This window comes from Mobula hypostoma, chromosome 2, assembly GCF_963921235.1.
Source record: "Mobula hypostoma chromosome 2, sMobHyp1.1, whole genome shotgun sequence".
NCBI classification, from domain to species: Eukaryota; Metazoa; Chordata; class Chondrichthyes; order Myliobatiformes; family Myliobatidae; genus Mobula; species Mobula hypostoma.
The window spans coordinates 193,766,239-193,788,581 of NC_086098.1; the positions used below are offsets into that span (position 1 = coordinate 193,766,239).

The 22,343-nt window shown below is 38.9% G+C and overlaps 1 protein-coding gene across 3 annotated transcripts in view; it reads right to left on the bottom strand.

Annotated features, from left to right (window-relative positions):
* Nucleotides 1–22,343, bottom strand: part of xkr7b (XK, Kell blood group complex subunit-related family, member 7b) — a 253,261-nt gene that overhangs the window by 127,825 nt on the left and 103,093 nt on the right. Inside the window, exon 1 of one of the 3 annotated variants that reach the window (XM_063030582.1) lies at nucleotides 15,142–15,190. The exons of the other annotated variants lie outside the window; for them this stretch is intronic. Coding sequence (XP_062886652.1) covers nucleotides 15,142–15,143 — 2 coding nt within the window. The 5' untranslated portion in view covers nucleotides 15,144–15,190. Of the gene's footprint in view, nucleotides 1–15,141; nucleotides 15,191–22,343 lie in introns of those variants that run through there. 3 annotated transcript variants of the gene reach the window in all.

The window sequence follows — 22,343 nt, forward strand, 5'->3', positions numbered from 1 at the left end:
ATCTAGAACTGGGGAGGCACCTGTCTACGTTTGCCCACTTAATACAGATGTAGCAACATTTCTTCTCAGAGGTTTGAGAATCTCTTTTCCACAGGACAGTGGCAGCAGAATCTCAAGGTATTTTAAAGATAAGATAGACAGATACTTGGTAAATAAGGGAATCAAACATTACTGCTTGTGGACATGGAGAGTTGCAGTTACCATCACAGAAGTCACAGTCTATCCAATGATAGAATACACTTGAGGGTCTAAGTGGCCTGCTCCTGCACCTACTTAGTAAGTTCGTATTAGTGTTCATATATCCAAATCTATTGTTGCTTCATTTCCCAAGATTAATAATAGTCCTCACCATTGGTCATATTCTTCACTTGGTACTGCCATTTTGGAATGAATTTCCCTTAGTAAATCTACAGTTAAAAGAGTTAATGAATCGATATTCCTCAGTGAATGTCATCCAGATCAAATACTACCACAAACGTATTCTGTAAAGGAAACGCTGTCAGCAGTCTTAGGTTCAAAGCACCTTAATGACTCGCTGCCAGACTGGGTTTTTGGAGGATGTTGTGAAGGGGGACAGACTTGCTTGCCCTCACCACACTTTGCCGTGGTTGCATTTGTCCCTGATAATTATTTGATAACTTATGTAGAAATCAAATCTGTTTCTCACACAGAATTCATGTGCTGCTACCACTGTGCTAAATGGAATAGATACAGAACAGATTTAGCAGCTTAAAACTAGGAACCCATGAGGCTCTGAGACAGCAAGAACAACAGAAATATATTCTGTCATAATTGGCCCAGTAAATTCATCACTCCACAATAAACACATAGCGAGCAATCAACCTTGTTCCAGCAATCACCGAGGAGCATTCCAGGAGTAGAACTTGGCATAATGAAAAATGAGGTGGCAACCTAGCAAAGTACAGCACAGGAGAATTTGCACACTGAATAGTGGAAGCAGCATGCTGCAAACTAAGCTATTATTACCACAACCAATAGATCAAATCAAAGCTCTGCATTTCTGCCATGTCCAATTGTAAACAGCAATGATGCTTAGCAGCTAAATAACTAACTTGAAAGTTGAGGAAACTGAGTACATTTTTCACCATTAACGATGATGGAGAACAGAAGAAACTTAAGAGTAATCATAATTAAAATGTCATGCAAAGATCCATGTTGGCGTCCACCAGCAATGCAAAACACTACAATATGTCTGTTCTCAAACCAAACATTTCATCTAAAAAGCTGAGTAAGCTGGATACTGTAAAGACCATGAGTGTCATCTTGACAGAAGTGCCGAAGACTTCATCGTCCTATCAAAGCGTTCCAGTATAGATCAAGTACAACCAAACTGAAAATTGCCTCAATATGTCTCATTCAAAAATAAATGACAAAAAAACAGTTGAATTTGTATATCTTGGCAAGATAAGCATGACTCCTTTCAGTTTCACCACTCAGCTGTGTATAGGATCAGTTTGCTCCAGCAAAAGTGAAGTCAATGCAAACTGAGAGAAAACCTCAAAGAAGATGCCTGCGGTTATTTGGAAATATATCACCTCAGCACTTGGGCATTGCAATACAAGCTCCTTGCTTTTGCTCTGTATCCAACCATCTCCAATAATAATCTTTTCTCCAGTGATTTCCAGCTGGGGATTTTTGTTGACAATTGCTCCAAGTCAAGCTTGAACAGTTAACAGAGCTGTCTGTGCTTCCAAACTAAAAGGCCTAGCGGAAATGTATTACACTGGACAACAAAGATTTTGCTTCCCGAATACTTTTGGGTGTATTTTATGGATCTTGAGCTGCTAATCACGAAATTTTCCTATCATGCACCATGTTTTTTAAAAATGCATACATTTGTTATTTCAGTTCATAATTCAAGTCAGAATAACTGATACTGTGGTTAAGGGGGGCATTTTTTTGGTTCAAAAATCAAACAGGTCATCAATGAAAGGTAATTCGAAGAACTTCGGGTGGGACTGAAGAAAATCACATTGGAGGTATTCAAGGGCGTTGTTTGACCATGAGCTACCGGAGCAGAATTAGGCCATTTGGCCCATTTAGTCTGCTCTATTACTGATCTATTTTCCCTCTCAGCCTCAGTCTCCTACCTTCTCCACAAATCCTTTCATACCCTGACAAATAAGAATCTATCAACTTCTGCCTTAAGTATACCCAATGACCTGGCCTCCACAGCCACCTGTGGCAACAAATTCTACAGATTCACCACCAAATCTGTGAAAGGCATTGATATTTTGGAATTGTTGAAAATTTTCTTGACAACTACAGAGCACCAAACTACATGCAGCTGGCTGACAACATGCTTCAAGCATACAAACCATGAAGTGCAACATGTCACCAAAGATTTGTTTTCTGCATTCCCACTTAACATAGAAACATAGAAAATAGGTGCAGGAGTAGGCCATTCGGCCCTTTGAGCCTGCACCGCCATTTATTATGATCATGGCTGATCATCCAACTCAGAACCCAGCCTTCCCTCCATACCCCCTGACCCCTGTAGCCACAAGGGCCATATCTAACTTCCTTTTAAACATAGCTAATGAACTGGCCTCAACAGTTTGCTGTGGCAGAGAATTCCACAGATTCACCACTCTCTGTGTGAAGAAGTTTTTCCTAACCTCGGTCCTAAAAGGCTTCCCCTCTATCCTCAAACTGTGACCCCTCGTTCTAGACCTCCCCAACATCGGGAACAATCTTCCCGCATCTAGCCTGTCCAATCCCTTTAGGATCTTATAAGTTTCAATCAGATCCCCCCTCAATCTTCTAAATTCCAATGAGTACAAGCCCAGTTCATCCAGTCTTTCTTCATATGAAAGACCTGCCATCCCAGGAATCAATCTGGTGAACCTTCTTTGTACTCCCTCTATGGCAAAGATGCACTGTCAATGATGAGCATGGGAAAAGGTTTCACCAGGCCACTGCAATCATGGAGAAATGGTATCAGGTCAACTGGAATCCATCAATGCTGGCTGATTAATGTTGGATACTTAAGCTAGAAACCTCAGACATTAGTTGCAAATGAAAGTCATCAATAACACATTTTTAGCTTAGTTAAACTATTGCAAAGCATCAGCAGCAAAACGTATTATATCCAATAAAAGTTAGTTTCTTGTTTCTCCAAATTCCTAGGCCTTTTGATTCAGAGGCCCGAGTTAATATCTGGCAAACCAGGATTTAGCCCACCACCTTTTTGATTCAGAGACCTGAGATAATATCTGGCACAGTATGAGATAGAAATCAGAATAAATCAGTAAAATGTTATTGTTTGTGATTTCATTCTAGCTTTTCTATACAATAAGGAAGAATGTTTTAAAGATGAAATCCAACTAAATCTACCTACCGGCATTTTGGGGTGAAAGAAATATTCAGAACCAATATTTAGCTAATCTGTAACATGTTTCCGTGTCATTACGCAAAGAACTAAGAAATCTAGCAAACAAGCAAATGTTCTTCAACTGATAATAGGACTAAAAATTAACACAAAAATGTTGCCATTTCCATTCACATTAGAACATACACTTCTGCACTTCAGTATGAATGATTATATAGCATTTGCAAATTTTTTTGTGTTCGTGATTAAATACGAGTCCCTTTGGAATGATTCTGAGAGATTGTAGTAAGGCATCATATAAATGCAAGTTAATCTATCCATTTCTTTGATGTATTTTTTCTGATTTCATGGTGATGATGTAAGGGGAGAATGGCATTTGAAGGAGCAAGTCCACAGTGAGATCCATGTTACCGAAGCAATTTGTGCATCATTAAAGTCCCATTTAAAATGAATGGTTCTAACTACATTGACACGCACTAAAAGCCTGATAAGTGGTTGTGGGATATGAATTTTATTACACTTTTGTTACTTAAACTTTATTTGCAAGGTCAGCTCCTTCAATCTGTGAAACTTAATTCCTTTTGATAGTTTCTACTTGGGTCAGGATACTGCTCAACGTCTTCTAGTCTGGGTGCATGAGTTATTTTTTCAAAACATGCTCCTTTGTACAGATATGCTTGAGTTGATCTCGCAGATACACAGTGCAGCCTCATTTGTTCAAGCAATGGATGATTTTTTTTGGAAGGCACTGAGGATTTTGTTCTTGGAATATGTAAACATATGGGGAACATTTCTCAACAGCTTTATTTGTAAGTGGTAGAACAATTTCGAGTTAAGAGTTGTGAACTCCTCCTGCATGATACTTGACTTCTGACCTGATCTTGTTAACACTTGTTTTTCCAACGCCGGTTTGGTTATTTCACAATTAATGCAGTGGTAAGGAATTTGACAGTGATACCTTAGAATGTCAAGGTTAGGCATCCAGGTCCCTCCTTTCAGGTGTTAATGATGTGGTGTAACAAATTTTTTCAAACATGTTGCTTCCTTAGATTTTATTTTTTGTTTATGAAATCACTCAGTCCTTAAAAGCACATATACTGATAACAGAATAGTGTTTTAATCACCTTTATATGCTCTTTTGAGCTTTGAGCCTTTTTAAAAGACTATTGCACTATTTGTGTAAGGTAGGGGTCGCCAACCCGTCGATCATGATTGACTGGTCGATCTTTCAGACTTTCCCAGTAGATCCCGAAGAAAAATCAAAAATAAATACACAAATACTGTTGTAATGTAAGCATTATAAAAGTAAGTAATACTAATTAGGATAATGGTAACTTAGCAATATTTTCACTAAAAAGCTCTTTGTAAAGAGAGATTGTTTCTGGGTTGCGGGGGTTTAGTTCCGTTCTTTCTGCCCAGTGCACATGTGTATAGTTCCATTCCAGAGCTCCGAACAATGAGAACACTCTGATTTACCACTGGTAATGTATGGCATCTGAGAAGCCATCTTTCAGATGAGATATCAAACTGAACTTGTCTTCAGACTGACATAGAAGACCCCATGGCAATGTTTGGAATTATGTGCAAACATTATTCTCAGTAGCCTAACTCATTGCCTCAGACCAGTGTAACAGATAATCTTGTTGCTTTGCAGTGAATGCAGATATGTAGAATTGCAACCAAGGAAGTAGTTATAATGCAAGATAGAAGGAAGCAAGGCTGACACAGTCTGAGGTTGTGAAGATGCTTAAAAAATGCAAGTCTTTCATTTTTATTGAGTGGTGCAAATGTTGTAATAGTCGCTTTCCCTGGTTGAAGTTCTTCACAATTTGATACATTTTTGATGGTGCACGAGTAGAATGCCCAATCACTTCCTCAACCTTGTTTATTAATAAATAAAAGCTGATTATTCTCCATTTCAGTAAAAATAAACTTGCTTCACAACAGATTGAGGAACCATCACAAACTCCCAAGGCCCCCAATAATCCTGTGATTTCAGTCTCTGAGGCCGATATACGAGCAGCTTTCAGGAGCGTGAACACACGAAAAGCATCCAGCTCAGACAGGACACCTGGCCAAGCACTAAAAACCTGAGCTGGTCAGCTAGCTGGAGTGTTCACTGAGATCTTTTACCTCTCAATTGGCAGTCCAAGGTACCCACTTGCTTCAAGCAGGCTTCAAATACACCGGTGCCTAAGAAGTACATGGTAACCTGCCTCAGTGACTATCCTCCTGTATAGCACTTACATCTGCAGCAATGAAGCGTTTTGAGAGGCTGATGATGAAGCACATCAACTCCTGCCTGAGAAGTGACTTGATCTGCTCCAATTTGCCTACTGGAGTAACAGGTCTCCAGCAGATGCCATCTCCCCAGCATTGAGGACATCTGCACAAAATGATGTCGCAGGAAAGCAGCGTCCATCATCGGGGCCCCCACCAGCCAGGTCATGCTCTCTTCTCACTGATGCCATCAGAAGGTGGTACAGGAGCCTCAGGACTCACATCAGCAGGCTCAGGAACAATTATTACTTCTCAACCATCAAGCTCTTCAACCAAAGAAAATAATTTCACTTGCCCCATCACTGAAATGTTCTCTCACCTTGTACACTCACTTTCAAGGACTCTTCATGTCATGTTCTCTATATTTACTGTATATTTATTTATTATTATTAATGTTATTTTTGTATTTGCAGTTTGTTGTCTTTTACACACTGGTTGAATGTCCAAATTGGTGCAGCCTTTCAATGGTTCTATTATGGTTATTATTCTATTATGGGTTTATTGAGCATGTCCTCAAGAAAGTGAATCTCAGGATCTAAATGGTGACATATACGCATTTTGATAATACATTTACTTTGAGTTTTATACTTCTTTGGGCTGCAAACAAAAGAACTCTTTGATAAAACAATCAAATTCCTTAAATCCGTAAACCACTCTGCTTTTAGGATTTGAACACCATTATTTTTCTGCCTGAGTACTGCATGGTGTTAAAATAGAGTAAATTTGAAAGTTCCATAAACATCAGTATAATAGAGAAATAATTACATATTTGCATTTGCTGCCTGATGAAAAGACTGCTAATCACCAACATTCCTCTGCAGACTGGCATGTCCTTCAGTCAAGGGAAGGAGACTTCAGAGAGCACTCACTTGCAAATTCCCATCTTTTTTTCTATTACTAAACAAAGCAGCTAATTCTCTTTTGCAGTGATCACAACAATGTTCACTTTCAAATATTTTTGTTATCAGAATCAGATGATGAGCTGACCACAAAAGAAGTCCAACTAACACATTGAGACAAGGACTTCAATGTTTTCATCCATTTGTGAAAATAAAAATATTATATAAAAACACAAACAAACCCTAATGGACTGCCATCTAATTCTGTGACCGTCAGAAGGTAAAGGATTTCAGCCACCGGATTCACATGCTAATTCTGGTTGAATTAGGGGCAGGATGTGAGCTTCAATTTGCAGTAATGACAGGCCTATTAAGTAACATTATTGTTGGGCAAAACCACTGCCTGCATTAGGAAATCACACGTCTGGCAAGTACTGAAGTGCTAAAAATTGATCCATTAAATTTAAAATGTAAAGGTACACAATTACTTCCTCCAAATATTTATAATTATAAAAATTTACAGCTGGAAGAATATTCAGTTCACCATATGTGCTAAGATCCAAGATGTATGTATCTATTATGATAGATTTATCACTAATCATTTAATTTGTAATACATTTTTCTTTATGTCTGAAACAAGAACTGCAGTGGTTACAACAATACAGGACTAGGTTCTCAATAACACATCTTGTTAATAATCCCCACACAGATGCTTGTTAATGCAGAGCAATGTTAGCTACCATTTTGTTCTCCACTCAGTCCTTAAAAGCACATATACTGATAACAGAATAGTGTTTTAATCATCTTTATATGCTCTTTTGAGCTTTAAGCCTTTTTCAAAGACTATTGCACTATTTGTGTAAGGTAGGGGTCGCCAACCCGTCGATCACGATCGACTGGTCGATCTTTCAGACTTTCCCGAAGAAAAATCAAAAATAAATACACAAATACTGTTGTAATGTGAGCATTATAAAAGTAAGTAATACTAATTAGGATAATGGTAATTTAGCAATATTTTCGCTAAAAAGCTCTTTGTAAAGAGAGATTGTTTCTGGGTTGCGGGGGTTTAGTTCCATTCTTTCTGCCCAGTGCACATGTGTATAGTTCCCCCGCCATGCACCACATTTTCAGCGTAGCCTGTGCTGCATCAACGTGACCAATCAGATTAGGGATATGAGTACTGACTGTCGCAAACATCAATATACGGCAGAGGTCCCCAACCTCTGGGCCGCAAAGCAGGCAGTGGTGCAGCGGTAGTCGGGATGCACACAGCCCATTTTTATGAAAAAAAGCCGAAATAAACAAGCTAATTAATTAGGTGCTGCCCGGCACGTAAATGTCGGCTCAGATCAGAGGTGACGCAATTGGCAATCGCTCATGATATCCTGATAGCATAGCGGAGGCTCCACGAAAGAAGGCGAAAACATACAAATTTCATCCAGAATGGGAAGAGGAATTTCCATTTACCTTGGTGAAAGACAAGTGTGTATGTATGTTGTGCCACCAAACAAAAGCACCGACTAAAAGAGGGAATCTGGAGCGGCACTGCAACACCAAACACCAGGAATTTAAAGACACCTACCCCCCAAAGAGCGCAATTCGTGCCTGGAAAGTTGAGCTGAAATCGGGGTTGAAGGCCCAGCAATCGTTTTTCACAAAACATGCTGCTCAAAATAAGTTTGCTATTGAAGCATCATTTCGTGTAAGTCACCTTTTGGCTGAACACAAGAAGCCTTTTACAGATGGCGATTTATTCAAGGAAGCAATGGTAATTACTGCAGAGACTGTTTCTGATGACCTTAAAAACAAAAATGGCGTCACAACCGCAGTACGTAATATACTGCTTAGCCCTGCAACAGTGACAAGGAGGGTAGAGTCACCGTCAGAGGACGTAAATATTTTTTTCACTACAGTTCGACGAATCCCTGGATGTAATGCAAACAGCTCAGCTTGCTGTATTTGTCAGAATGGCTTTCCAGGATTTTACAACAAAGGAGGACTTCCTCACTCTTTTGCAATTAAAGGAAAGAACAAGAGGTGAGGATATTTACAATGAGTTTTAAAAAATATGTCTGTGAAAATGACATCCCCATTCATAAACTGGTGGCAATTACTACTGATGGGGTCCAGTAATGCGCGGTGTGCGCATTGGTTTTAAACCACTAAAAGTCAGTGCCTACTTCGGGTCAACTTATCTATGTGAAATTGCATTTTCACAGATGAAAATCATTAAATCTAAGTACAAGAGTTGACTTACTGACAGACACCCCACTAGGGTTGCCAACTTTCTCACTCCCAAATAACGGACAAAAGTAGCAGTCAAATCCTGGGATATTTGTGCATGCACGTACGTGCCGATTTCTATTCTTTACCCCACCAATCAGTTTTTGCTTAATTTTCATTATTTCTACTTTATATAGGCTGTGTATTTATCACATCATTCCTGCTTTTACTATATGTTAGTGTTATTTGGTATGATTTGGTAGGTTTTTTTTTGGGCCTGGGAAAGCTCAAAATTTTTTTTCCATATAAATTAATGGTAATTGCTTCTTCGGCGTAAAGCATTTCGGCATGAAAGGTTTCATAGGAACGTTATACCTTAGCGGGGGGAATACGGGACAGTTGGCAACCCAACACCTCACAGACTGTCTCAGACTGGCTGTCTGTAGTTATGAGCCAAATTTCAGGGAACTAGCAGAAAGTATTCAGCCCCAGTCATCACACTGAGTGCAACAGTCAATTTTTATTCCTTTATTTTTTGTGTTGAAATAAAATTAAATAATGAAACTTAGAAGTAAAGGTGTGAAGTATTGTAATATTCTTAAAGAAAGACAGCTATGGCCTGTTTGATATGCTAGTTACAGTGTTTTCTTGTTTGAATTTGAAAGTTTGACAGAAGTATTTTGCGTAATTCAAATACAATTCACCCAAATAAAAGGCCTCAAATTGGAAGTACAATCTGAGCTGTTTTTTCTCTGAATGATTTAGTAGGTAGATCTTGCCTTTCACTGAGGTCGAGGTAGGGGCTCTTGGGCTTAAAAAGGTTGGTGACCACTAGTGTAAGGCAACAAAACCAGGTAGAACTATGAATTTAGCTCATCCAAAATCTGTTTCAACTTGCCCAAGATAGCGAGGTTCTCTGGCAGTGCGAGCCTTGTTCCCATGTTACAGCTGGTGTTGCACTTCTGGTATGCAAAGTCCAAAAGAAATAAATGTTATAAACAAATTGGAAATGTGCACAAAATCACTCATGGAAATCTGGCAAAAATGGGACTCCTACTCTATGCACAACAATCACAGGAAGACAACAGTTCAACATAACTTTTAATGAGTTATGTTGCAAATAAGTGCTGTTAATGCCAAAGAACAATGGGGCACAGGATTCTGAAATAGGTCAACCTGTAAACAATATTGCAGACATAAAAAACCTGTTACTTGCTTGGAACAAAGGAAACTCAGCTGGACGAGAAAAATGAACGCAGCTTATCTCAGCAGCTCAAGCAGTATTTTGGAGGAAAGTAATAATAGTGTTATATTATAAGAACAGAAAATCTTGTTAACATTCAGTAAGTGAGGCTGTACCTGAGGAAAGTGAAACAGAGTTAAAGTTTCATATCAAATGGCCTTTGTCAGAATGGATTAAATAGCCTCCTATATCACAGGAAGCAAATTAGATTTTCCACAAAAATAAACAGCAATGCACAGTGATGCTATGCCAGATGCAGGGACCCACATTCAATCCTGACTTTGGATACTGACCAGGCTAAACTGCATCTTTGCCTTGTGAGTTTTCATCAGATACCTTGGCTTTGTCCGATGTCCCAAATTCATTGATTATCTAAATTACTCTTTGAGTGTAGATGTGCAGATGATGAGAACATGCAAAGGAAATAGAGGCAGGGCTGCCAGGGAACAAAAGGAAGGAGAATAGCTCTGCGAGGTGCATCACAGTCGTAATGAACTGAATGGTTAAATAACTAAATCGGCAAAGAATTCAAGATGGCATTCCGATTATGAAATAAATTCATAACTGCTCCTGCAAGTTGGAGAAATGCTTAAAAACTAAACACTTAGTTTTAATTTAGAGTTGTACAGCAACCTGCACAACCTCAGGACATTCGATAGCACTTCACAATCAATGAAGGTGACGACTGACTAAAAAAGTAAGCTGCACAGCAGCTAATGATTGGGTCATGCTATGCTGCTAAGTGTGCAATTGAAAATTGGTCACAAACATTTCATTCATGCCTTGTAGACATATACAAAGAGAAATGCATGATTCATATGTCGGTTTCCTTTCAAATTCATTTATGTTTTGTGACATCGTTACATGAATACACCATGAATATGCCATAGTTGTCAGAGACTTTATGAAAACATTTGTAGAAAATTGTATCCCTATAAAGTCATTCAGAGTTTTCCCCAACCAGAAGCCCTGGATGAATTAAGAGATCCGGAATCTGCTGAGGACCAGATCAGTAGTATTCAGGACTGATGACCAAGTCCAGGTATGACCTCAAGAAAGCCATCTCATATTCAAAGCGGCATTTCCGAACCAAACTGGAATCACTGAAGTATGCTCGACAACTATGGCAGTGTTTGAATGTTATCACCACCTATAAAGTGAAATCAGGCAACATAGGTGACGACAAGGTTTTGCTCCAAGATGAGCTCGATGCCTTTCATGCTCGTTTTGACTACCAAAACACGAACTCTCACCATACCAATGATCCTGTGATTTCAGTATACGAGGCTCAAATGAGCGCTTATTTCAGTAGGGTGAACCCACAAAGAGCATCTGGCACAGACAAGGTAGCTGGCCAGAGTCTGAAGACCCGTAATGATCAACTGGCTGGAGTGTTCACTGAGATCTTTAACCTCTCACTTCAGCGGTCTGAGGTACCCACTTGCTTTAAGCAGTCTTCAGTTATACCAGTACCCAAGAACAAATTAGTAATCTGCCTCAATGGCTGTTGTCCAGTAGCACTTGCATCTACTGTGATGAAATGAAATGTTTTGAGAGGTTGGTGATGAAACAAATCAACACCGGCCCGAGGAATGACTTGGATGTAGTCCAACTGGTCTACTGTCACTACAGGTCAACAGCAGATTTCATTGCCTCATCACTCAACTCTAGAACACTAGTGAAGATGCATATATCAGGATGTTCTTCATTGACTACAGCTCAGCATTCAGTACTACCCATCATCCCCTCAATAAGAAATAAAATCTAGGCTCAATATCTCCTTGTGCAACTGGATCCTTGATTGCAGACCCCAGTCAGTTTGGATTGGTAACAACATCTCCTCTACAATCACCAACACAGGTGCAGCACAAGGCTGTGCAATTAGCCCGCTGCTCTACTAATATCATGATCTTTGCATTTGACCATCAATCTATTACTGCTATACCTTAGGAAGGTCACTTAAGGTATTACCACCTTGGGAACAAATGGCATTCCTGCTGAAATCCCAATAACTTCATGTCCACATCAGGGAAGAGAACATGCTGGTGGATTTCAAAGATGCTGTAATCACACCTATCTTTATCAGTAACATTTTGAGAGGCACAGGATAGACAGTCATGATGTTTTTCGTACGGAAGTTGTCCAAAACAAAAGGGCATAAATTTAAGCAACACACATAAAAAATGCTGGTGAATGCAGCAGGCCAGGCAGCATCTATGATTTAAGGCATAGATTTAAGGTGAGAAGGGCAAGTTTTCTCACATTGAAGGCAGTAGGAATATGAATACTGGTGTCAGATGAGGTAATGGAGGAAGGTAAAATTACAGCGTTTAAAAAGCATTATGGCAGGTACATGAAAAGGAAAGGTTTAGAGACATAGTATATGGGTCAAAGTCAAAAGCATCTCGGTCAACATGGGTGATTGGGGGTTAATGGTCTATTTCCGTACTATGTACCTCATTGAAACTTGAAGAAAAGTCCAACTCTGATAACTTCATAGAGGGTCTCTATTGTCTGCTCAGAGAAAGTCAGTCGTCTTCAGGATTATCTTCAAGTCCCCTACACCCAACAGCTGAACAACTTCTCCTCAAATGGATTCTGTTCAGTTATAGATAGTGAATGTAATCGTCACAGCATGACAACTCCAAGACAATGCAGGGAGATGCATTAGTCATGTGGCCTTGGTCAGTCAGGAGGGAATTTGGAATGACCTCATCAAAATTTGTCTGCCCATATGGCAGCACGGGATGTTCTCCCTGTGACTACATGGGTTTCCTCCCACACTGGAAAGATGTACGGGTTAGTAGATTAACTAATGATATGGATATAATTGAGGGGCACTGGCTTTTTGGACCCGAACTGCCTGATATTGTGCTACAAATAAATAAAAATAAAAATCTGCCTTCATTGTTCATTTGCTTCATGACAGAATGCGATCTATAATACTAATAGGCTGACAACAGAACCAATTTCATTAAAAAATCAGTGTCAAATATGACTATAATATTGCACAACACTTTCCCTCAGTCTTTCTCGTAATGTTGCACTTCACCATCATTGAACTTCTTAAGGGAGTGGAGCCAATCTTCAGAACTAATGGATTCTGAATATTCAATCAAATGCAACTATGCTCTAGAATCAAGTTCACCCAAACTCTGTAGTCAAGCTACAGCACTGAGTTCCAAGATAGTGTTAGTACACACACGGTGAAGTATGTTTTGCACTCATCTGCGAGATAAAAATGCCCTCTTTCAGCCACCATTGCACCATCTTGTACTCCAACCATAAAGGCTCCCAACGCACCCTGGAAAATGTGTAGCTTTTTCCTACCTCTCAGAGGTCACCTCTCAAAGTGTATATCAATGATAAAATTCACCACCACCTTGAATACACTGGTACAAGAACAAGACCTTAGTCTGGCATATACACACCTACCCAATAGCAGAGATTTTTGCCCACCTATCTGCTCCTGAGACCTTGGCTATCTGCATGAGACATCACAAATCACTGAAACGAAATACTACCAACATTTCCAGTAATGCCCCCCCTTCACCATTCCCCATTCCCTTTTCCCTCTCTCACCTTATGTCCTTGCCCGTGCATCGTCTCCCTCTGGTGCTTCCCCGCCCCCCCCCTTTTCATTCTTCCATGGCCTTCTGTCCTCTTCTAGTAGACTTCCCCTTCTCCAGCCCCGTATCTCTTTCACCAATCAACTTCCCAGCTCTTTACTTCATCCATCCTCCTTCATGTTTCACCTCTCGCCTCGTGCTTCTGTCTCCCCTCCCCCCCACCTTTAAAGCATACTCCTCAGCGTTTTTTCTCCAGTCTGGCCAAAAGGTGTCAGCCTGAAATGTTGGCCGTACTCTGTTAGATGTTGCCTGGCCTACTAAGTTCCTCTAGCATTTTTGTGTGTTACTGCCAACATCATTGCTGCAAACAAATGTGAGCATCCATTTCTAGGCCAACATCCTGGTAACCTTAAGTTAGTCTCAGGCTATGTTGCATGCTTGATAGCAGATCCTGAAACAGACATTCTGAGTTCTCCTGTGGAACAGGATTACCAAGTGGACATATACAAGTATACAAAGATGTGCTCCAAGCCTTCTAGAAGTGCAACATCCTCACTAATTCCTGCAAAACTTAGGCCCATGATCACTCAAAAGGGAGAAGGAGCATTGAGGATGGTATTAAGAACCACCACCTCCTGCAAAGATATCCTGAGATAAATTATAAGCTGCAACATCCACAAACATTTGTCTTTATGCAAGATCGAACATAAAATTCCCCTTAAAACTCAACACCTGGTCCATTGACTTTTACATCAACTTGGCAATTCAAAAAGACAAAAACTGCAATATGTTATGATGAGACTTTTTTTTCTTTTAAAAGCCTCTCTAAAAATTTGGGGGTTCTTTGGAATATCTTCTGGTGGTAACCACCAGTAGGACAAGACCCTTCATGCAGCAACAAAATTTGAGAAGTGATAATGACAAATTGTTGAAAGGACTGCATTCAAGTCAGTTAAAAATAAATTTGGAAATTTGGAGATTAAATCAGTTTAAATAAATCCAGGGAGTAAGTTCTGCCTTACTAGTTGAAATGACAACTGATCAAAAAATTAGGAAGATTCTGCAGCATTACTGCATGTCCAAAATGGAAAAGAAAAGTCATGTTTTAGTACCCATAAGCTTGCGAACGGCTGTCAACTAAGTGATTATTATCAAATTCTATAAGATACAGAAGATAAACAGATCAAGAATTGAGATTGTGCACTTATCTAAACTGTGTATCAGATTATATAATGCAAATACAAAAAGGATTCCACTGGTGAAGCTTACCTGGAAGTTTCATTATCGCACATTGCCACTAACAATCATCCTGGAGATCAGACTTCAGTTCTTTTCACTGAACCCTAACCCTGCTTTAGGCAATGACTTTCTGTAATGGACAGCTTAACATCTGGAGCATGTACAAATTTTTAGTGCTGCCTCGGTGAAAAAGTTAATAATGTCTGTAAATGTTGGAGGTATGGGTATGATGTACTTTATTACAAATATAATTTTTTTTTTAGGATTTTGTGGGCATTATAGGATTCATTCTTTTGCAAATAACTAATCACATTCTTCAATAACTGTTGTTGCTAGCAGGCAAAATACAGATTTGATTCCCATGATCATTCAGTGAATTCAACAAGATGTACTCACATACCAACATGCAGTTCAGAAGAGTACCCCAGAGACAAAGTAGACGCAAGTCATTCTACTGAATGTACTCTTGCACAACACTGAGTACCTCATGGAGTCTAAGAAAAAAAAAATGAGGGATGCAATGAAACAGTTTATTGTGTAGAAGTGACTAAAGCTATAGATCTGGCAAAGACCTTTAGAAGATTTAGAGCACACAATACATGTCACCAGAGAACCAGAGGAAAATAATGCTGCTGAACCATAATGAACATACCAATCAGGAACTCGTGGTATATTTGATGTACAGCAAAACAAAACTTACCATTCTTCAGGAGATGAAACTGGCAGCTAGAGTAAGAGGTAGCAAGTTTATTACCACTGTCAAACCTATGGAAGACAGATTATTTATAACCCAATAGGGATCTTGGACGAACAGTCTCTGCATCATTAATAATTGCTCTCAAGTACTTAAAAAATAGAGTGATTAGGTGAAGCATTAGCAAGAGGGAGAAATAGGAGGCTTAAAATGCTGGATGATGGAGAGGGAAATTAAAGTGGTGAGACACCAGTGGGGTGATCTAAAGTCTAAATGCTTTTGGCGTCAAGTCTGCAATGATTTGGTGGGATGTATCAAGTTGTTCAGAATGCAGATAGTATTCACTGCAACAGAGGGCTTCAGACAGGTGTCATATTCCTTACTTGCATATGTATGATCCTCATTTTGGGAATGAGCTCTGGATGTCCTGTTATCAGACAAAAATCTACCAACATGGTAGGTGGCACTCTGCCAGTTCATGTGTACACATCATATTGGAGACTGAATAGAAAGTTTAGCAGAAATCCAAGGGTACAGGTCACTTAAACCTTCAAGCCTATCTTTCTGGTGAATAGAATAGGATTAATGAACTGCAGTGCAGATATTTGCCAGCCATTACCAGTTAACATTGCTTGACACTTTTCTGCAGATATGAAAGATGAATAAAATCTTGAGTGGTCAAAGTATTTCATTGCATTCATCTTTCCTACTCTGCTCTTTAACCTTTATCTCTCTGCGACCAGTCCATCTCTGTCAGAAGGTGATTTTCTCACTTAGGTTGTTCCTACAGCACAATTCTTTCCATTCCTCTTCATACCCCTGAGCTGTCCTTTTCATTCCTCCCACTGCTTGATTTTTTTGATTTAAACTAGATTTGACACTCCTCAGCCCAAATCCTTAATAATTATTTGCAGCCCTAAAAGTTACCTGGAGCTGCATTGCAAACTCCCTTTCCATTAGTAACTTGTACAAAACAAAAATCTCTGCCTAAACTATACAGTCTGTGAGAGGAATGACAGGAAGGGTTGTGAGGGGAGGGCAAGAGGGGGAGTGAGATGTGTGTAATAGACAAAACAGTAGTTAAAATTGCACTTGCGGCAGTCCCACAGGAGGTGAGTCTTTTGCCCATGGTGCATCAGTCATACACACACTATTGGATGAAAGTAATTACAGCAGGTTCAGGCCATTCATTTTATTACAGGCAGAGTTTTAGAAATAGCTAACAGCAAAGGAATACCAACATTTTCCTGACATCAATTTACTTAGGAGCAATGCCACAGGGAATCTGCTAAATGAGTATATAAAATAATGAATGGTGTTTGAAATGCATTAAAATACACCACAATATGAGTAAATAAATCAAATTGCTTTTACATTTAAATGCAAAATCTTTTATACTTAATGCACAATATTAACCTTTCTGGATAAATGAGTACAAGTTACTCATGAGCTCAGTATTTCACTGGTGCATGTGGCAGCTTGGTTCAGCTGCCAACAATCTCAACACTCAAATCATGCTTCGTTCAGAAGCTCACCTTGTAATGCAGGCTGACAGGTCACTGCAGCACCAAGGGAATCTGGCATTGCTACATACACTGCGCTCTGATAAGTGGCTGAAAGGCTCACTTTGTCATAGTAGAATTCAAAGAGCAGCAAATTTTCCTGGGCAACATTCCAGTTCTAGCCATCACTGAACAGTCTCATCACTGAGACATTCACCTCTTTCAGATTAGCCGCTATGTGTTTACATAATAACTGGCTGCATGTTCAAAACTAAATAATTGTGTGATACTAGGATGTCCTGTTCCTCTGATATAATGGTATTATGTTATTTGTCCTCTCACGAATTAACACCCAGGTGAAGAATTGTAACCTCCCCTGGAGATCAGTCAGATATTGCAGGAGATGCCAGCATCTGAAACAATTGCCAGCAAATTCACAATTTCTATGTATACCTTTAGTAAAAATCTTAAACTGCTCACATATTTTTCTATGCTCCATCACTAAACTTCAAAGTTCATATGATTCCTTTACACTTACAATGGGGAAATCTACTGAAACAATTTATACCAGGTCAGAAGTGGGGCAAGCAGCTCTCCCTCAATGGAGAAAAGCACTTCTGAGAAGTTAATATATTGATTCATTAGATTAATCGTTTCAGATTACAAAAAATATGACTTTGAATACCTTGTGTTTAGATTATGATTTCTTTAATTAATTAAAATAATATTTTTCCAAATAGTTTGCATGCTGTTTCCATGGTGCTTTGAAAGCATAGAAATCTGACTAAGACTAATCATGTATGTCAGAATGATATCAAAATTCTGCCAAGAGTTTGGCAAGTGGGGTTATTCTGCTCTGCTCTCATCTCCTATGTTGCATGACGTCTGTGTAATAAGCACTGTGTCTCAGCCCTGCTCCAAAGCCTACTGGGGCTGCAGCAGGTTTTATCCAGAAAGATAAAAACACACGGCAAGCACAGGCTTAGTTCAAAGGGAAGCAACATTTGTGGGCATTTTGCTATATTTTATAAAACCTTGGTCCATTAGTACGAACTGAAGTTGCACCTACATTGAAATGATTCTAAAAGTGTGCATTTTTGGTCCTTCTTACGGGGAACTGCATCACACTGCATGGTCTGGAAATGAATACAAACTCCTAGAGCAGAGATGCACAACACTTTACCAATAGAGATATCTGCTGATGTGACCCGACATGTAGAACCCTCCTCAAAAGGACAGTTTATCCTATAGCTTGGAAGCAAAAACAACTGCCATCCAGAAATTAAAAAATACAAAGTAAAGTGTGATAGATATGCAGGTCAGGATGCAGCTATGAAGAGAAAAACACTTAATGTTTTAGGACCATAACCCTTCAAGAGGACTGCAGAGGAATGGAGAAAGCAGGGAGTAGAAGATGGAGAGTTGAAAAGAAATGTCTACAGAGAGAAAAACTGAACTAATTTTACAGCAGCATAAACAGCCTCCCTTGCTTAAGTCAGTGTAAATGTCCAAGAGCTATGATGTACTTTTCTCCCAAGTGTACATTGAGCTTTGTTGGAACCTTATAGGAGGCAAAGAGGTTAGAGTGGGAGTAGGATGGAGGCAAGCAACTGGAATTTCAAGAACAGGTGTAAAGCAGTTCTGCTGGTCTGGAACCAAAACGATGGAGGCCATCAATTTCAGATTTCCACTACAGGACAGACCCTTGAGCCAAATAAGCCAGAGGCTATACAATTCCTTCACCACCTTCCTCTAACCAGATTTCCGAAGCAATCTTTTGTAGCTTCCTTACCTTTGTGCCATACAATTTGAAAAAAGAAGTTTGAATTACCTTCGAATAAATTGACCCCTAATTCCCCTTTCTCCCAAAAAAAGGGTTAATTAAACTTCTTGCATTATTTTTCTATGATTGGCTTCATCTAAAAATTATTGAGTGTATCAGTTAACCTTTTGCTATTGATGAACAAATCCTCCATTAATTTTAAAAATGAAATCTTTGTTACAATCTGAATAAGCTTATGCAATCAATAGCAGTACAATTTCACTCATGACCCTTGTGTCTTCTTAAAAGTCCATTTCCTTAGAATGTGCACGTCCAAGCACTGAAACAAAAGGTTAGATTTTGTGGGATTACACCGACATTTTTGGTTTTTATGCATGTACTAAGCCGGTTTCAAGCTTGCCAAGAGCCATTCACCAGAGATTTTCTTACTATACTCCATCACTGGAATCCTTGTTAAAAAAGGGGCAGAGCCTAATGCTGCATCAATCCCTCAGTACTCACTGGGGAATCCACTGGAAGAACATCATTCTACCTGGTCTGTGGAGCCCTCTTCATAACTTTCTATAGAAAATCATGAGAGAATAACTAACTAATGCACATTTCAGAAACTTTGGATTCTCTCTATATTGCTTGAACTTAAACAACTAGCTTAAAAATGCTAATAATTTTACATCTGTAAAAATGCATGAAATTCATATCACAGCTTTTCAGTATATCAGTCATTTCATGCTAGAGTTGTGTGCTGTTTCTCTGTGTACCCCAACTCCCCATATAATGCAATCAGGTAGATGAACCTATTGGTATGCAGGGTATCATTACTGACCTTGCAGCTGACAACCTGGGGAGTTCTGCAGGTGATGTGATAAAAAAGATAAACTCAACCTCTTTCATGGGTTCAACCCTACTCGCAAATTCTAGGCCATTGCTGAATCACCAGGATGCTCAATGTGCAACATACAAAGCAGTATGTTATTTGACTAGAAGTTTAGATTGGAGGTTCAAACACCTTCAGGTTCAACTGCTACATCTATGAAATTTAAATGACAGCAATTAAATAGAGCCTCCAATAAATAGCTAGAATCAGGAATCAAGAACTTGAAACTGCCATGATGAGTGTAGCAAACTCACTGCCTCACAAATCATCCTCAGAAGGACTGGGTTTTCAATACTTCTTACTCATCAGTCCTCAAACTTTAATGCCTTCTTTATCTTCAAAATAGTTCTTGTTTGTACTACTCTCCTGTTAGATACTTACTTATAAACCCAATATTCAAGCCACCCTGAAATTTTAATCAGCTTGCCATACTTCTATTGATACAAATCTTTTCTGCAACAGTAATCTAATCCTTCTTTGGCCAGGAAACACTATCCCTCTGGAAAACTCAGTCTCGTGATGTTCTCCAACAGAGTTCAACTGCAATGAATTTGATCACATTTATTTGCACTTCCAATTCCACTTGGACTGTCTTTTTAAAAAAAAATCAATCTTTTATATGTCAAGTTTGTACAGGAGTCTCTTTGCAGTTGTCAACTGTGATTGCATAACCTTCAAGAGAAATTTTCCCCAAATAAAGCTTGTCAACTTAACTCTCATTCTTTTGGCCCAAAACCTGGTAGTTCACGATTTCCTCTCATGACTTCTGACATGAGAATTTATGCTTTTCGGATGTGTTAAATAAACACTCAAAATAATAGACATTTGTTTTCAAATGTGCAAAAATATACATTCTACTTTCCTTCTGAAATTTGGCTTCATAGGCTTCAGTGGAATCAAAAACTGCATTTTGAGAAATTCAATGCATAACCATTGACCACTGATCACATGTTTATCAAACGCAAAACAATTCATCCTCAGTGTCATGGCCAACATACAGTACTTAACTGACCAGTAAAAATGTGCTTTCATTCATTTGCTATATGTTCCACCAGCTGCATAGTTTGTGCAAACACTTAAAACTAACGGATGTCCTAATAACATAACAATTTATATTATTCTAGATAGCCTAAGTTCCTTCTCCTAATTAATAAAATGCTGCAGTGCTTTGTGAAATATTTTCTATATTTATGACAATATTTTCTACAATATTAAAATAATTCTCATCTTTTGTTCAAAATGATGAGAGATTCAGGGGAGAAACTCCACTCTGGACAGGAAACAATCTACTGGCAAAACCACTTTTGACTCCACAGATGCTGTTCTTCACCTGCAGAGGTTTTCCAGCATTATATATTTTGTTCCAGATTCTTTCACATACAGTCTCTTTTGTCCATGTATGGGTGTGATTTGGCCCGCCCACTTCCTGATCAATTGCAATAAAATTGAACGCAGGTCAATGGAACATACTGTAAATCAGAAAACATCACAGTACAGGATAAGGCTTTCATCCCACAGTAGGCCCATATGCTGCTTTTCTCTTCACACAAGGTGCTCAGACTAATTCCCCATGCCTTTAAATGTCCATCCAAGCAACCATAACATTTTTAAGCGACTTTTTATAGATACTGTTTTAACAATTAAAAAGGCAGAGTACTCCATGTACTCTCCATGCTGTGAAATTATTATTTTCTAACTTCCAAAATTTCCATTGCCTTTTAATCTTCCTTTTAATGTAGCAATCAAGACTACACATGGTTCTGCAAACATATGCCAGGTTTTAGTGCCTGCATTCACACTGATGCTCTACAATTCTGCATATACAGTATTTTGATTGAAATCAGCACATATTTTTAGCTATTCAGCTCATCAAGTCAAAATTAAATGACAATTAGGCAATAATCAATCCGGAATAAGAGCTTACTTTTATTATAAAATTCCTTTGATAAATTATGATTGAAAATTTGAATAGCATTCTTTCTAAACACTTAATAGCAAGAAAATGGTGCAATTACAGCATATGCAAGACTGCTTATTGTGCACATTTTCAATAAACACTTCTGGGCTTCAATTATTAGATGGCAAAGGGCAATGTAATAGTCAACAGCTGCACTGAATGTTAAACAGCATCTTGTATAATACGCAAAAAAGGTGTTAAAACGAGCCTAGGATTTTCTGCCTCTATAAGCAAATTGCACATGCTAGTGCTCATGGACTGTTTAAAATCTGCTGAAGGGTTGTTTTCAACAAATTGAATTGAGAAGTACTTTGACATGTTCAAAAATGCTATATAGAAATGCTTAATATATTGTAGTTATCAGATTTCCTGTGGCATTTCAAAGGTTGAGTCACTTGCTTATTTGACATCTGGTGTCTTAATTATTGATACGTGCTTAATGTCGTTCTTCCTGGAAGATGGATGTTCTCAGAAATTTTGCTTCAGCCCCTGATAACGTTCTTGCCCAGATTCGAAGGCTATTAGCTTCAAAACCTACTCAAGATTTTGAAGACAAAAGTTTGGACCAATGCTCCACTACAATGAGTGGAAGTATTGAACTTCAGAGATGCTAACCTTTAAATGAAATGTTAAACTGATGCACTGATGGTTATGAAACATCCTGTGCCATTATTTTAAAGAACAGACGGGAGGGGCACTGTATCCAGCAACTTGACAAATGTGTTTCCTTTCACACCACGGCAAAGCAAACAGATCTTTTTTTACAATCCAAACAAGATGATCACAAT